This window comes from Austrofundulus limnaeus, unplaced genomic scaffold (genome assembly GCF_001266775.1).
Source record: "Austrofundulus limnaeus strain Quisiro unplaced genomic scaffold, Austrofundulus_limnaeus-1.0 Scaffold16, whole genome shotgun sequence".
Classification (NCBI taxonomy): domain Eukaryota; kingdom Metazoa; phylum Chordata; class Actinopteri; order Cyprinodontiformes; family Rivulidae; genus Austrofundulus; species Austrofundulus limnaeus.
Genome location: NW_013952418.1, coordinates 4159567 through 4177904, shown reverse-complemented (window position 1 = coordinate 4177904; position 18338 = coordinate 4159567). Strand labels below are relative to the sequence as shown.

The 18338-nt window shown below is 38.5% G+C and overlaps 1 protein-coding gene across 2 annotated transcripts in view; it reads right to left on the bottom strand.

The window, feature by feature from the left end:
- The window catches only part of ankrd11 (ankyrin repeat domain 11), a gene marked incomplete at its 3' end in the record, with an annotated part of 114311 nt that overhangs the window by 20611 nt on the left and 75362 nt on the right, over positions 1–18338 (bottom strand). For both annotated transcript variants that reach the window (XM_014003080.1, XM_014003081.1), the window contains 1 exon segment: positions 1055–1200. In XM_014003080.1, coding sequence (XP_013858534.1) covers positions 1055–1141 — 87 coding nt within the window.

The window sequence follows — 18338 nt, the reverse complement described above, 5'->3', positions numbered from 1 at the left end:
GTACAGTTGCAACCTTTTCCAGAAGAAAGGATAGTGCCTCTATAGCTCCAATTCGGGAGCAAATTAGGAAATTAAAAATGTCAAGTACAAATATAAAATAGAACTTAACATCTTTTATGAGCTTTTCATTTTAAAAATGTGTCCAAACCCACTGTGAAGAGTTAGAGATCTTGTTTACACGAACAAATTTATTTAAACCAGATTGAATTATGAACATTTTTTAATTTACTGGACAAGAAGAAATCTATTTTTAAGCTACTTTAGTAATTTATCTTCTTTAATCTCAAATTGCCATTATACTTATATAAAATACTTTAAAAAAATTTTAAACTGATGAACACATMTTGTGCAGTGAGATTAGAGCAGCGAATCCCAGACATTTTAGCTTCCAAGCATTACAATAACAACCTTTTGTAACGAAGACAATATTTTAGTAGAAATTTCTTTTACATTTTGCTGGACTGCATAGTGAAGTGTGTAACTCAGCATTGGGAAACTTAGACTATTATTTATTGCGTAACATAATCACTACAGCAGTGGACTTTCCAGACTCATAATAAGATGGAGCATTAATTTCTTATTCAGATTTACACAGGGTTAAGCTAACCCCCTGCTTCAATCAAATTCAGCCAACCAGAGTCTAAACCATTTGTCACAGCTCTTTTTACCTGGTTGGACATTAGATGCATGCTGCCTGACATTAGAGACCAGACATTGTTGTAAGTAACCGGAAAAAATGAAGTGATATGGTCATTTGTACAACATTTAATAGACTAAAAAAAATGACGGAGTAAGCAAAAGAAAGGAACCGTGTACAGATATCATGATGAAATTAAAAGGCAAACTCAATCTGGTAATTACAGAATGTAATTTAGAGTAATTTCACATTAATCTGTGACATGCCCCAAAGGCTCTGCAGTTTAAAGGTGATAATAAAGAAATATAAAAATGATAAAGCCTTTCTGTTACAGAAAGTGCTGCTGACTAATCCAAAACATGCAAGTTTAAAGTTGTTAAAAACACTGCTGATACTCAATCTCAAAGTAAAACATACCTTTTTCCCACCCTGCTTTTCCACCATGTCGGTGTTGAGTGGGAAGTGGTCCAGCTGGGGGGTTTTAGAACCCCCACCTTTGGGCATCGTTCAGCTCTCCCCACGCCAAGCTTCATTCACGCTGCCATTGCATCGTCATCAACCGTCTGCAATGAAGAAAAACAAACGAGAGAGCAAAATTAGCTTGTTGTACACGTCGTTTCCTGAAACCTTGTTTATACACTGTCACATTATGTAGCTATCACCAGAACATCAAGAACTCAATTTTAAACAATAATACTTTTGCTCTAGTAGCCAAAAGGTTACAAAGTTGTTCAGATATAACTCACACAGTGAGCAAGATTYGTCATTCTGTTCTCAAACAAGTCTGGGGAAAAAAAACATCACAAGAATAGGAGAGAGCAACGGATCCAGTATTGTCGAAATACTGTGCATTACTCATCAAGTAATATTTTAAATGACTACAGTGTGACTACAGAACATAGATTTTAATGATAATTTTTTCAGCCATCTGCATATAATTCCCTAATTCACCCAATCCTATCAAAATTACTCTAAAAGCTGTCATTTGCCTGAAAATGTTAGAAGAGGTGGCACGTGGTTGAGACTCTCAGACACTTAAACATGCTCACATGTAACTGACATAACAAATGAGTTGGGCTTCCAGCTTTATTTTGGATTTTGCTGTATTTTGACACCTGCATGGGAGATTTCCCATTACTGAAAACATTCAAGGGTGTAGATCCAAATGTCCACGTCAAAAAAAAAAAAAACTGTACTAATGATAAACAATTGTTAGAAAAAACTGTTCCTAATCAAAGAATTTTTATTTAGAACAGATAATCCAGTACAATAAGTCATTACGTGTGGGCAGGTAGGTAAACTGTGAGCAGAGGCCGGTGAAAATGTGAGTCGAGGTGGGCAAGAAGATAATGTGCAGGGCCTAAAACACAGTTTTGCAAGCCCTGCACATAAAAATCTGCTGTGATTTTGAAAAAATGTCCACTAATATTAAGAGCTTTACACTTAGGCATTCACTCATTRACAAACTGATGATGGTAAGCTACACTGTAGCCACAGCTGCCTTGGGGCACACTGAGAAAGGTGAGGCTGCCATGCACCGAAGCCACCGGACCCTCTGACCACCATCAGTAGGCAGAGACTACAATAAAAAGTTTGCCTATTTCCTGGATATTTTGAGTTGCCTAGTCTCCAGAAGTTGCCACCCACTGAGCTACTACTTTGTTTAATATTAGTTATAAAGAACTAACACTAAAAACAGATTTAAAAATACTGTGAAAAACACAGTACTGTCTGTTGAAATAAAGTTCCCATTATTAGTTTTTGGTCATCTCACCCAGCCCCAGTTAATAAGATGGATTATATTATGACAAATGGGCAGACTAAAGAAGATGCTGTGGACTCCTACATTGTGGGATACTAAGCAAGCTCAAGACAGCTGAGCAATGTCTTTAGAAACATGACAGACATGTCTAAACAAAAACCCAAACAGCCATTTACAGCCACAGCAAGCAAATCCTTGTAATTGTGGGCTTTTCCATCCATCTATTTACCACATATGTGCTATTTTCATTAAAGAAGGTAGACTTGTATCCAACACCAACAATCCTATGTGGTTCTAGTAACAGTTTAAGTTATTGTACTTTGCAGATTAATGTTGTTCTGTTATCATTGTACTTTTAGTGTCACAACAAGAAATTGTGCACTTCTATCCACAGGCTTCCTTCACTGTTTCGCATTACTACAGATTTCTTATACATTGCTTTCCTAATTTCTTTTCTCCCGTAAAATGCATTTTCTCCCGAGTGCGTCAAAGCATAATCGTCCCTGTGACTGACTGACTGAGTGAACAGATGAGACCACGGCTGTATTATTTTTTTTCTCTCCACTCTGAGACACTGGCACTCCTTCATTCTCTGGCGCCACTTCCATATCCCTCCCCTCCCCCAGCTTCATTCCCTCCACTCCACTGTTATGCTGTTGAAGGAACTCTATTTATAACCTTCCAGTCAAGTCAGTCACTTCGAGAGAGTCAGCAAGCCAAACCAGTGCGGCACGCAGTTACGATGAACTGTGTATTCGCCCCACTTAGGAAATGTAGTCACAGAAAACCACTGGGCCCTTTCTCTTATATGTGGTCCATTGTTGCCCCCACTTTGTTAATGGTAGGCACTGAAAACTACCTATTCTACGCTCCCACCTCCTACCACACCAAACAAAGTGACAGGAAGGGCGACTGCTCACAGAAATAAACAAATCTTGCAGCAATACGACAGACACCTCAAACTGGGTCATCCGGGCTTCTAGAACAATAATCTCTGCACTATTTTGGGACTACTATGATGGACAGTTATAGCAACAGAGCATTTTGCTGATATGCGAAACACAGGAAAATTATGTTTGCAAGCAAGCAGTCACACAAAGAAACGCAGTGAGAAAATCCTTTTCAAGCCACAGGCATCGTTTTCTTTGTAATTCCAATCCAGTCAAGATATACAAAATATATGCTGACGCTGTGCGTCTTTGTGTGCATTTAATGTACTGAAGCTGATTTTTTCCATATGTGCATTTGTTATTGCATAAATGTGGCAGAGTTTGAGAAGTTTCTTTAAAAAACCCACAATGAGGCAATATTTATTTGCTGCTCGACTTCATTTGTGATTTGTCAAGAAAATTTTAATGTTTAGTTGATCAACAAATACCACACACACACACACACACGCACGCACGATATCGTAAGAGGCTTGTCAAATTTTCCTCTCTTGCATTAGGCTTTTCCACATTGGCATGCACAAACAGATTGGGACTATGACACACACACACACACACACACACACACACACACACACACACACACACACACACACNCACACACACACACACACACACACACACACACACACACACACACACACACACACACACACACAATGTAATTCATACAACGGTTGGGGTTAGCCATGAACTAACTCCCTTTTTAATCAAGAACCAAAAGAAACACCCTTTAAGAAAGAAAAAGATTAATGTTTGAATAAAGTCATTCTAACAAAGTCAGATTTGGAGATTAATAAAAACTGCTGCAAGAAAAATAACTGCTTGATAAACAGTTTGGCTTTTTCAGAATGTACTTTGACATTTTAGAAAAGAAAAATTAACTGTATGAGCTATGGGAATAAACAAAATTCTGTTACGTAACTATATGAGGCAATAATAGCCCTGTCATGATAACAAACTTTGCTGGAGGATAAACTGTCTAAGAAACCATTGCGATAAAGAATACAACCGTTTGGAGACTATTTTAAACTAATCAGACCCCCCCCCCCCCACACACACACACACACACACACACATTTATGAAGCTTATGGAATTTTATGTCCGTAAAAAAAATTGCGGACTATCCTAGACTGGAGATTGGGAAAACAACACACATCTGCTGAAGCTGTAAAAACCTCTACCCAAGAAAACGATTGTAGTCATCTGCACACTGCTTACAAAGTTCATATAACTAAATTAATGTAGTTAAAATAAATAAATAAAAAAATAAAACTCTGTAAACCCAAGGCTCGGCATGGTGTCCTTAGGAGTCGAAAGCTGAAAGAAGGCATTGGAAAATCGAAGATGCTCTTCTAGCTAAATGCCTGTTCATGGAGCTCTCATGCTACATACTACCTGACATAAAAGGTCACTCCTCCCAAAGCTAAGGAGTAAGGAGGAGAACCGAAGAAGACAAAAAAGCAGGTAAATGAAAAATATCAATCTCCTTTTTTAAAACTGACCACATTTTAATTTGTCATGCGATTACCTGTTTTCTTGCCTATCGTGACAGGCCTAGGCAATAACAAGGAAAAACATGAGAAACCTGATAACTGTTTGCTGATCACTGAAACATTTAAAACTCACTCTCTGACACCGAAACAAGACTTTTGAGTTTTTAAGTTTGGTGCATGTCAGCCATGTTAGACATGACACAAAAAGGATAAGCAAAAAGAAGTTCAGCAAGGTGAGCTAGAAAAGCAATCTCTTCCAAAGAAGGGCTGAGCCAGCCAGGACTACTTTATTTCTCATTACTCTATCTTGAATAAACACTTTCTTTTTATGTCTCCTGTTCCTTTCTATCTACATCCACTCTATCCTCAGAGCCACTCCCTCTGCGGTCAGATAGAGGCCAACATTTCAGCATATTGCAGCATACTGTGTGTACTCTCACAGATGCACTGGCACACACCACAAGCTTACTTTTTCTGCCTTCCTAGTTGACTTCAAGATGGCCAGTGTGACATTTTTAAAGCCTAAAGCTAAAGTGTAAACCAGTTTTTGTTTTGTTTGTAATAAATGTACAAAAAAACAAGTTATGCTAAACTAGATCTAGCCACTGGATTGACAATTTTTTTTTGCCATTTAAGCAATTTAAGTAATATGTTGGTCAAAAATAGGCACACCTTTGGCACATTTGTTTTGATGGACAGTTTCATCAGGAGTTATAATTATTTGTTTTTTTAAATGTATGCCCTTTTTTTAAAGCAATGTGTATTATCAATACAACATTTTATCGATTTGTTTGATGATGTGATGTTTCTTGATATCACAAAGTCTGTCATAATATGATGTTGATTCAATTCGGTTCCCAAGTCTACAATCAATATGAAGCGATATCAATCCACAGAAATCAATCCAAATCAGGCATATGACGACGACATGGATCAATGTTTTTGTTTTGCATTGATGTAACTGAATCAATCATTTAATCAATAGACCAATGTGGATCGATGTTTTGTTACACCCCTAAAGAAATGGAGATGTAACGGTACGCGTTTTTGTACCAAACATTTTCAGCACAGGCTTTTTGGTTAGGCATCCATATGTCGTGTACGAAACATAAAATTGTTTTAATCTTGTTTATGTAAGGAACTCTAKATTTCACTATGCAATTTTTTAAAAGACAGTACATGAAGCAACACAGCAAATGAACATGGAAAACACAGGCAGACCAGAGCTCAAGAACCCCCTACTATTTATAAATTCTACTGTTCAAGAACATTAAGATTTTTTTCTCAACTACAGAAACAGGAGTGAATAATTGGTGGACAAAACATTAGGCCTGCATTGTTCAACAGAGACAGGGTATGTAGCTGGCTCTACATCAAACCTATTCACTTGAAACAGCATCACCCATATGTAAACACAAATGGCACAAAGAAAAAAACAAACTGAAGTACAAACTAAGCTGCCTGTAGTGGTGAAACAGTTTCCCTGTAACAAACAGCCCAAATAGACCTTCTTATGGCAGCAGACATGAAGCCATACTCCCTTGTCAAAAATACCAGTAATAAATACCATCTGAAAGTGATAAAACAGACTGTATATATTAATGTATACCAAAACTCCTCTTTCCAATGATTCAGGAAATCCCTCTTAAATTCCTTTCTACTAATATTATGCCCCTCCAACACACGCTGTTGCTATCAGCTAAAGTACAGCCCTCTGTGTGTCAGTGGCATTTTGCAATAGTTTAAAGCCTGAAAATCCAGTGTCGTTTTGCCAGATCTTTTAAGGCTAATAAAAACAACCATCAAAAAGGGACTGGATTTTACAAAATGAGATAGATGGTTGCAATTCCAAAGAATTACATGGAAATGTACTTGCATTGTGTTTATTCGTGTCCTTGACTGGGGAGGAGAATGGCACAGATTATACTACAGGACAAATGTAGGCAATTTATGCTTGTTTAGTAAGTAAAAATGTTCAAAACGGTACTTAAAATATATGTTATCAAAGGAAAAAAACTTTTGCCAAGAATGGTGATTAAACTCATCTGTATATTATTATCAAAAAGTCAAGTACATTAAAAAAATCATTAAAAATTAGGGCTGCACAATATATCGGCATTCATATCGGTGTCGGCCGAAATTGGTCATTTTTTAGAATATTGGTATTGGTCCAATATGTTAAACTGGGCCGATATTAACATCCAGTATTGATTTCCCATTTTTTAGCTTTGTYTTTCTGTTTTGGGAGGGGAGATGGTTGATTGAGCTGCACCTGTTTGGTCATGATAGTGATATTGACGCTGCATAGCCAGGAATAACTGAAGCAGGGAGCCATGTCAGAGGTCTGGTTGTTTAATTARGATATCAAGAAAAGACCCAAGTGTGTTTGTGCGTATATGTAAAATATAATTTGTGTGTTTATGTAATATCAGTAAATATCAGTTATCGGTCATAACAGCAATYATTATATCGGATATCAACTGAAATTTTCCTATCGGTGCATCCCTAAAAATGTATCGTCATCATAAAAACAGCCTGTGCAATATAAATATCACAAAAAAATGCATAAACTGCAATAAATGGTTGGCTCAAAAGTTTGCATTTATAAGTTTTGTCCCTCAGACGGAAGTTTGAAATATTTCACCAATCAAATGGAGCCCCTCATGTATTTGGCCAATTGGATAGATCTCTTCATATTTAAAAAAATAAAATAAAAATCATAATTGAATGGAAATGATTAGTGTTTTTAGTTTTTTTTTGCTCTGAACCCAGAACAGAAAGACATTGAAATTACATAGTTATGCATTTGTTCATTTATAGCAAGCAATATCGTTATAACAATATTAAGCTCTGTTATCGCACATCACAGGTTTTCCTAATATCGTGCGGCCCTATTAAAAATACAAAACTTTACTGTTCTTTCAAGCTTCAACTGAACTAAAATGACAAAAACCTTGAGTCTAAAATATAAATGTATGTTTATAAAATATAAAAAACAATTCCTACAACTGCAATTTTGCTACAACACACACTGCTGATGAATGATGAGGAAAGCAAAGAAAAGGTGTACAAATACAGCAGAGAAAAAGTGACGGTACAGGTGCAGAGATGAAAACCCATGTTTGCTTCAATTCAATGCCACTCCTTACTCATTGTACACGCGCTCACAAAAAAAATACCTCAGATTTTCCACGCTGACAGCTGCTGCACCCAAGGATGGGCATGTTTCTTTTTCAGTCTGTGCCTGTGTTTGTGTGTACCAACCAATCCTGCTGCATATTGCACAATCAGATATAAAGCAGTAAAGCACTCCCTGACAGCCAGACGACATATCTTTGAGCTGGATAACAGATTTGCGGCGGCTTTTGCGAGGTATCAAATGGCGACACAAATTTTATGCAGGTCAAGTGCCCCCCATAATATTTAACACTCCTTGTGATGCTTTAACTCAGGCTCACCTACCATAAATTTCAGGAAGAGTCAAGACAGCTGAGAACATCTCGTTTGACTTCCTCGTACTATGCAGTGCTATCATTTTCAAATATGTTTTTAATTATACATCATAACAACAAAATATTTTCTTATTTTTAAAAAGGCATCATCTAGCTTTAGATTGTGGATATGTTAGCCTTGGAGTCCACTGAGATGCTATGCAGAAGAATAGTCTTAGGAAATACAGCAGCAGCAGCTAGCTATACTGTTTGGTGTGCAAATAAAGCCAGCCTGGCTCGGCTGCTGTATCCTGGCAACTACAGCCCAGCTTGGCTGCTCAGTCCCTGACCTGGGCCCATTCACTTCATTATAAACCTGTGTAAAGATGAAGAGACTGACACATCTACGCACACACCGTGCTCTACCGCATACACTCACAGGAAGATGCATCAGGCTGGCACAAAAGTACAAAGGAGCTAAGAAAGAAGCTGAATAACTTGGCAGAGAGAAAGTTGTACCAAAGGGTTGCAATCACCTTCACTTTTATGTATGAAGGCCAAGTTTCTAGAAATGCTTTAAAAGTTTTATTTATTTTAAAAGTGTGGGTACAATAAGACAGTTCATATTGCCCTGAACTTTAGTTCCTTTGTATTATCAATAAAACCATTCTATAATATAATTAAACAGGATTGTTAAGCTTATTTTTTTTCCTTTTACTTGAAATCAAAATAAAGTTATTCCAAATTGTATAAAGAACCTTTACCTGTATAATTAACAAAAACAATTAGGGTTGAGCAATATTGACATAAAATTTTATCATGATTAATTGAGGCATTTAGCTAATAATTAATACGATGATTAATAGTTGACACTTGTATGTGGCCTTGGTCCACATTTTCTGGCTTTCCTTGTACTCTGGTTTATGCTGGTGTTTCAGGTGGTTAAACAAGTTTGTAGGGTTAGCGTTAAGCAGAGTTCACACCAGACACGTTTTGAGCAGCCAGATTACATGGAAAGTCTATGTTGGACGCATGCTAGGGGGAGCACGGCGCAGTGTGAAGCAGTAGGTGCGGTTTGAGCGTTTTCCATGCCTGCAGTTAAAAAAATTTAACTTTTGCTGCTTGACGTGACACGTCAGCCAATCAGAGAATCATTTTTTTACGTGACGGTTTATTGAATGTTGCCCACTAACCTGAAAGAGTCGGACAGGAGCTCTTTAGCTGAAATCGACCGTCTGCAGTTGGTGTTCTGGCAGGAGATATCAGCACCGATGCYGGTCAGCGGCTCGTTAAACTGACTGTGCAGTTAAACTAAGCTCGGGACAAAAAAATAGTCCATCAGCTCGCAGTTGAGTGGTGAAACTCACCGAACAAATCGCCTCTAAATTATCTGGTGAGCGCTAGGGCTGCACTGATTAGTTGAAATAATCGATGACGTTGATTATGTAAATTTGTCGACGCAGATTTTTTATTATCGATTCGCTGTATTACATAACCATCACGTGAATGTTCATGTAATTCCATTTCGGTACCTAAAAGCATCATTGCGACCGTATTGGCATAAGAGTGGTGAGTTTTCTATGCTTGTCCTGAACGCAGCATCGCACAAGAGCGTAATGACGTCAGCAGCCGCTGCTTCAGTTCAATCTGAAGCTTGAAAACAAGCCTCGCAGCTCCTGGAGTAAAAATTACCAAACAGACCGCCTCTGAATTATCTGGTGGATTAATTATCTTGTGAGCACGACGTTCACTTGCTCAAAGTAAATAAAGTACCGCCACTTTCTTTATTTCATCCACCATTAAACAGAGACCGGTGTTAGGTCGAGCCACGTTCCCAGTTTCCCCAGCGTCTCAAACAACAGAGGAGCTTCCCGACACACGTCTGACCTAAAGAGCACAAGCAGCCAACAAGTGTTGGACGTGTTCTGGATGTTCAAAACGTAGCTTAAATACCTTTTATTTATTTTAACTGCATCCTCTTTTGTTTATTTGATTTAAACTTATTTGCCTTCCATGGACCTCCWTCACACATTTTTCTAGTGGGGAAATGACATCAATTGAAACACGTGGAGCTGGATTTTAATTTGTGTAATAACACAAAACAGTCTTGTTGTTTTCAACAGTTTTCACCTTAAAGAAATTAGTTAAACATCTGATGTTACAATACAAAGAGTTGGATGTTGTCTTGATATTTGTTAATTTTTATATATTGAGAAATATGTTAAATAAAAAATAATAAATAAATGTTTATTATAGTTTTTCCAGAGTGACTTGAATTTTGCATGATTTAGTTCATTTGTTAGATTGTTAACATCTTGTACTATATTTCTTTTACTTGAATTTTATATGCTTTGGTTGAGATTTTATGTTGATGTTAAGTCTATTAAGCTTTTTTTGTTAAAGAATTGACTTGAGTCCATATTTTGTGTCCATGAAAAAACTATTACAGAAAATATTACAATATTAAAGAACTGTTCTTCTTAATTTGATGAAAACATTTTAAATTTCCAGTGCACTCACACCAGAATAACATAGATTTGTCGTTAGGATAATCGATTAATCGAAAAAATAATCGTTAGATTAATCGATTAGAAAATAATCGTTTGGTACAGCACTAGTGAGCGCAACGTTTGCTTGCTCTCAGTAAATAAAGCAAAGCCATTTTCTTTATTTCATCTGCCAATAAAGACAGACTGAAAAAAAAAAAATAACAAATGCTCTTCCCATTCAGACGCGTGTCTAGTTTCGTTCCGGTCTGAACGTATCATGTCCAACTTGAGGCGTTGGGCACATTTTTGCTGCTCAAAATGCATTTGGTGTGAACCCGGCTTTAGCTATTCCACACCGCTTTCCACCATTGAGCACACATGCATGCCTGATTCTAGGGACAGTGTACACAAAAAACCATCATCACACGGCACTAAATGCAGTCATTGTAAACCTAAACCCCTGACGTAAAAAAAAGGTTTACAGTTTTACTGACGATTAAGCACACAATATGATTTTGCCCAACCTTAGTACAGATACATCAAGAACCATTGGACTCCCCTGTCTTAACTATGTCTTCCAGGGATGCCTCCTTTATTTATGCAATGGGATTTGCCTGGTTAAATAAATGTAAAGTAAAAACCTATTTTCAGTCACTTTGGCTGTTTCTATAGGTCAAACATGATAGTTTGCAGCCGTTCAAAAATATGGCTTACATTTTTTTTTAGATTTGTGGACACATTAACTATAGATAAAAGTAAAAAAAGTGCAGACTTTGTTTCTGTTTTTATGGATTTATTTTTGGCCAGTCTTCATGACCTTGCGATGTGTCCCTTTAAATACTGGTGTGTGCAGAAGTTGGTGCACAAGGGCATCAGAAAATGACAAAATATATTTGAAATGTGAGTGAGTGGGAGTGGTCCCATTATCTGTGAGACTCTTGGAGTGGAGAGAGCCAGAGAGTCTAAGAAAAGTGAGATGCGGGGAGGAATCCAATCACTTGTTCTGATTTTCTATTCTAAGCACGTCCACTTTTCCTTACACCTCTCTGTTCCATCCAATAACAGCCCAGGGCTCGCTGCCTGCCTGCCTGCCAGTCTGGTAAATCATGCTGTCTTTGCCAGTGACCTCGCTAAGATAGTGGCAGGCCCGTATATATATTTATATATACAGCTAGGCTGCAGGAAAGGCAAGAGACAATCTAGTACTTTTTGGCGCTTTTCTCTGCAAACCCTCTGCTTCATCAGTGCCGTGACTCATTCTCATTTCTTCCCTCTCGCCTCTCTGAGTACTTCTCTCTCATCTGCCTTTCCCTCTATTTTCAACATCTCTCTCCTCTCTTACAGGCAAAACCCTGACATTGCCACAGCAACGTGTAAGGACACACACATGCACACACAAAAGAAAGCCTGTTGCCTAGCAACTAAAGGATGAGATAAATGCAGGCCTATCAGAGAAGCTAGCAAGAGAGGTGTGTGTGCACAGAGAGCGCCTATTGACCTATTAACAAACATCTCATCTACAACTGTTAAGAGGCATCCAGAATGTTGTCCCTTTAAATGCACGTTTGTGCTGTGCAGAGTAGTCAGGACATGGGCTGAGGAGGTTGTAAGGTTTTAAAAATACAACTGAAAACATTAAGTGATAGTACTGGTAATGGTGGTTAACCCTGTAGAGATCTAAAAATATGACCCCCTCACATGCACACAATTTACAGTCACCTGCTGACAATGTTACTCAACTGGACCTTGATGTGTTTGTAAATTAAAGAGTCATACACAAGTGACAAGCAAAACAAGCAAAGCCATCCATCCATCTTAAAAAAAGGACCACGACTTGTGTTAAAAGTATCAGATTTAACCCCGGAGTGATGGTTAAGTGTGTAGCTGAAAAAGCGTGATAACACCAACTTTTTTCCTTTAAGCATGCGGTCCGTGATCCAGTTTCTGCTCTTAAAAGGAGAATATAAATAATTAAATTTCTTTGTGTTGTGCTTGGAAGAACATGCATGAATGAGCGTGTACGTATTCACCTAAAGTGTGCATGGTAGTAAAAATGTGAGGCGCTGTGACTGGATCTACAATAATTAAAGATTACACGAGGAGGTAAAAATAAATGCAGAGCAGAGGGAGCAAGTCTGGATGGATAATGAACAGACTGAGAGAAAGAATAGGGAGGAGAGGCGCTGAGGGTGGAGATGACCTTTACACAGATGAGCATCATTATGTCTCAAACACACATCAGACATCGGAGTTAAAACTCCCAATGTCCAAAACATCATCCAAACATTAAATCACACTGTACCCTACATGTTCTGATTAAGGGTGTATTCACACCAGGAAAGTCCTTTGGTCCACTTGTTTAGTCGAGACCAAATAGTGGACAATGTTTTTCCTTTGGTGTGGTTTGCATTCACATTGTGCTTTTTGCAATTTAACTACAATTTATCAACAAAACCATGCAGGTGACGTTCATTGCTCCCATTGGACAGAAATGACAGGGGCGGGACAGAGCACAGACAAGGAAATAAAGATGGTGCTGTTAATACAACTGACTATAAGAATATCAAGAGCAGCTCATTCAGTGGTGGTTTTGCGATGATGTACTTCTAATTTCGGGACAGCGTTGTTAAATGTGTGCCACAACCTGAAGGAGACAAGATGCTCTGCATTCCCTGACCCACAGAGGCTCATTTTTTGTAACGCAGTGTTAGTGTTAGCAACACTGAAGGGCTAATGATGGTTTGCAATGGTGACCTGTGAATAGGGATGCACCGATACACATATACACACAAACACACTTTGGTCTTTTTTTTGATACCGTAAATAAACGACCAGACCTCTGACATGGCTCCCTACTTCAGTTATTCCTGGCTGTGCAGCATCAATATCACTATCATGATCAAACAGATGCCGCTCAACCAACCAACTCCACTCCCAAAAACAGAAACTAAAGCTAAAATTGGAAAATCAATGTTGGACGTTAATATTGGTCCAGTTTTACATATCAGACAGACATTCTAAAAAATGACCAATATCGGCTGATACTGATATTAATGCCAATATATCGTGCATCCGTACCTGTGAAGTCAAACCAGGCGCACGTTACTTGGTTCAGTTCGAGGCCGGTCTGTATTCACACCAGAAGCGAACCGCACCAGAGTCTGTTTGGAAGCGGACTGAGACCACCTCAAAAATGGGTCTTGGTCCGGTTGTTTGATCCCCACCAGGGATGGCATGAGGTGAGTGTATTCACACCTGCATAAAAAGGTCCAGACCAATGAGGGAAATGAACTCTGGTCCATTTAAAGTGGACCAAATGTGTCAGGTGTGAGAACACCCTAAAATTATGTTTGAGTCATGCTAGTGTTAAGTAAGCACATTAGGGTTGAAGATCTGTTTCAAAAGAAATAAGGCCATGCCATTCGGTTGTGGAGAAGGATTTGTTGTTGATCCACTGCTGACATCTTTAACAGGTCTGACTCACAAAAAACATGATTCTAATTCATTACAACATTGTCTTAAAGTTGCCATATGTTGCTTTTTATGAACTACAAAAATGAAATGCATCAGTTTCCATTTATTGGGCTGATTTTGATTTTGTACCATAAGATCTGATTAAAAGGTTGAATCTATAACCTTTTCTTTGTGAAAAATTCAACTTTATATCTATTAAATACATGCTACAAGACTTATTTTAATTCCAGTCAATGATATCTCTCTGGACAGCTTCTTTAGCTAGATAACTTGTCCATGCAAACACACTATGTATATAGTAGCACAGATGGTGAGGCGGTAGCAGTCGGAGGAAGAAACTGTTCTGCAGCATGCGAGTTGTCTGTGAAAATGACACACAGAGTAAGTAGTCCGTGGGGCTGGGCTAAAAGGCAATTTTTTTAAACCTAGCAAAATAAAAAGACAGGATAAGGAGGATGTTTCACTACAGACATTATCATGTGCCAATAAAGGGGATGTTGCCCAACACCTGCAGCAACAACAAACAGAATATGGTTTTTGTAGGCAGTGACCAGACTAACAACACCAGGAGTGTACAAGTTTAGCCCTTGGAATGTTTAACACTGACCTTTGGTATTCATTTTTAAAACCTGGAAAATCTGAAAGTGACTGAGAAGAGCAGTAGGCAAATGTGAAAGTCTGGCCTGTTATTAGAAAAACACCTATTTGTGGACAAGACTTGAAAGAGAAAATAAGACCACGACAGTACAGTGCAGATGAAAATAACCTAATCAGTTGCAATTTCAAGCCCAAGTTGTGTCAGGAAGTGAATCCAGTGTAAAAATGTTTGCCAAATCTTTCAGGCGAGTTTGTTTACTGTGGTGATTGATCTCTGCAGAAGGGAGCAACAAGAAGAACAGCTAAAATAAAAAGCATATATAAATAGAAGCCATCTAATGGTCGTGTCTGAAATTCATAATTGATAAGGTCTATTTTAGGAAAGAGAAAGTATCTGCCACATGTGTCACAAGAAACCTTAAGAACTGGTGAAACCCTTCAGTGGTGAATATATAAGCTGCTGTTCTCTGAAACATTCTGCTGAACTATTCTTTGTTATTACACAGGGAAGGTGGGCCTGGCAGCTGACCTGGCATATCTGACAGAAGAAAAAGAGAGCTAAAAGCACAGACTAGGAGCAGACAAAAAGCTAGACAAGCAGACTCATTCCCATAATGAGAGCCAGAACTGAACAAGCACAAACAGCTAGTGTAATAGCTGTTCCAAATAGAGCCCCACTGACTAGGCCCGAGAATCACTCTTCAGACACACTACACACACGTGGGTGAAGCATAGCTGGGACCGAGCAGAATGTTAATGCTGTCCTGGTGCAGAAGGGTGGAGAGAGGCAGGATCCCAGATGAATTATAAATCACTGGGCAGGGCCGGATGAAGAGATGGAAGGATGGAGGGATGAAAGGCTTGTTATTGCTCGGCTCTGCAGACAGCTGAGGCGTGGGGCGGTGCCTGCTTAAAGAGGGGGCAGGGAACCAATGCCACACTGATGCAACTATGAAAACATGTGTACATTCTTCACAGGAGCATGCGAATGCGCAATGCTTTCACGTTAAACCCAGTTTAACCAGATGTTTCGATGAACATTTAAGTATCTAATTGTGTACCTGTGTTGTGAAGCAAACCGATCTGTATACAATGCAGGTATAAAATGACGAAGCTTTTTTGTGGGGCATTCTACTTACACTTATTTTAAAGTTATGCTAAGCAGAGCTTGAGTTACCTAAACTGGTATCTTGTGCTGTGAATAGTTGGCAAATGGCATCCATGAGGAAGTCTACATGTTTTGCGACTTTCATGGGTTTCTCAATATCCCAGCCTGAACTGCAGTGGCGTGCCAACTTTTTAAAAGTCACAACTTTGTTGTGGACATCTCCAACCCATCTTAAACCAACATGAATTGTGTTATGAATGTCTAAAACCTGTCTCAAGAGTGTCAGAGCTACATTTGGACTCTTGCACCAGAGCTCTTCTCTGACAACATCCAAGCTGAAGTCTAAAATCAACACTAATGAAAATGTGTTATTTATTAAACTGGTCACAATCTGTCTCTTCATTTCAAAAGAGTACTCCAGCAGATTCAATCATAAACATGGGGATGGCTGCCAAGGTGGATGCAAATGTAAGCTAAGGTGGATACGATGTGGGTGAAGGTGGGCAACAAAATTATGCGTATGATCAAGAATGCAAAGTGCGCACACAAAAACAGGCTGTGATGTTCAAAAACTGCGTGTTCAAATTGCCGTAACGATGCTTGTTGGTGATTTGTTTGCAAAGACTCAAGAGCTCGCTGAGACTGCAGCTGAAAATTCTAATATTTTCTCGCAATTTTTCAGAAAATGTGATACACTGCCACACCAGGCGTCATACTTTCATTGAACACAAATTAATTTAAAGCAGAATATTCAGCAGGTACTCAAAACTCATTCTAGTTGTGTAATACACAATTAAAACAGATTAAAACACCTCCTACCTAATGAAAGCAAAGAGTTCAGTATTTACGTATTATATTAAAATATGTATTCCACATAATGTAACCAAAATTTCAGTGCATTACTGTACAAACCTAATGTACTGGCTACTTCAACACTGCACAGTGCACATAGTCCTGTATTTAATATTTTTATCCAGGAAATCTTTAAATCTTAACCCTAACCACAGCAGACACTCAAACAGGCCTGTCGCAATAAGCAACAAATCAATTATTCGCATGATAAATTAAAATGAGGTCGATAATTTTAATTTGCCTGCTTGTTTGTTTCCTTCGTGTCTCTCTTTTCTACTCCTTAGCAAAGGGAGGAGTAAACTCTCACATCGGGTATTTGCCAGGTGCATGGTCTTGTAACCTCTGTAGCATGAGAGCCCCATAAACAGGCTTTAACTAGAGGAGCAACTTCATGTTTCCAACTCCTCCTTTCAGCTGGCTGCAACTCAGGACGGTCTCAGGGCAATGTGCCAAACCTTGGGTTCTCCAAGTTTTTTTTTTACACTATGTAAATTTAGGAAATTTCCATAAAATTTGAAGAAGCAAGCAGGTGACTGTAATTATTTTATAAAGCCATAAGAAGACACAAAGAATAAATTGTGTGGGATTGAATAGAGGTGGGTATAGATGTTACAGCTTCAGCAGTTGTGTCTGTCCATAACTTTACGTAAATCTTGTAAGTGACATGAGGGTGACCGCAGATATTTTATGAAGCCAGAGGAAGACATAGAATAAATTGCACCCGATTGGATAGAGAAGTTGGGAAGCGATTTTACAGCTTCAGCAGCTGATCATTATATTGATTTGAAATGGTCTCCAAATAATATTATGGTTTATTGCTAAATTTGTTATCGTGACAGGCCTACATTTAAATACTCCCCCAGAATGAATAATTCCAACAGGTGAGCAGACAAACTGTGTACAGTTTTGTGGAAGGCCACATTTTCACTTCAAAAGACAATCAATAAACACACCAGACAGAACAGAAATACTCTAATAAATGTTTGAAGAGAGTGGGCATAATAAAAATCACAAAATATCTATGTGGGTTTGGGGTGATGTCTGACAAAATGGCACTTGTGTGGCAACTGTAGTAAAATATTCAGTTAAGTTTCATTTCCCAACGCAACATGTTTCCTCTGCAATTGATTGGTGTAACTGCTACCAGCAAAAACTTTTTTCTTGTCAATCAGCATTCACAGTTTACAGCAGGCTGCTGACTGTTTGCTCCCATTTTCAGATAGTGTTTCCCACACAATTTTTATACCTGAGTGGGTAGCCTTGGCTGCAGTCTGTTCAGTGAGCAACAACTGCCATTGAAATCAATGTGTTTTGCTTATATGTCGAGACATCTAGCTCTTTCAGAAGACGCTTGAGTGATGGTAACACGTAACAGCAGCCGTGGGTTTTTTCCACGCATCTTTTAATCTTGCACAGATTAATGTTTACTGAAAGCGTACATGAGCACGGTAAGAGAGCATCAACACGGAATGAGATTTCCATTCAACAATACTGTCTTCTGAAAAGAGCCTATCCAGTCGTCAACAAGTTACATGCTGCAAAAT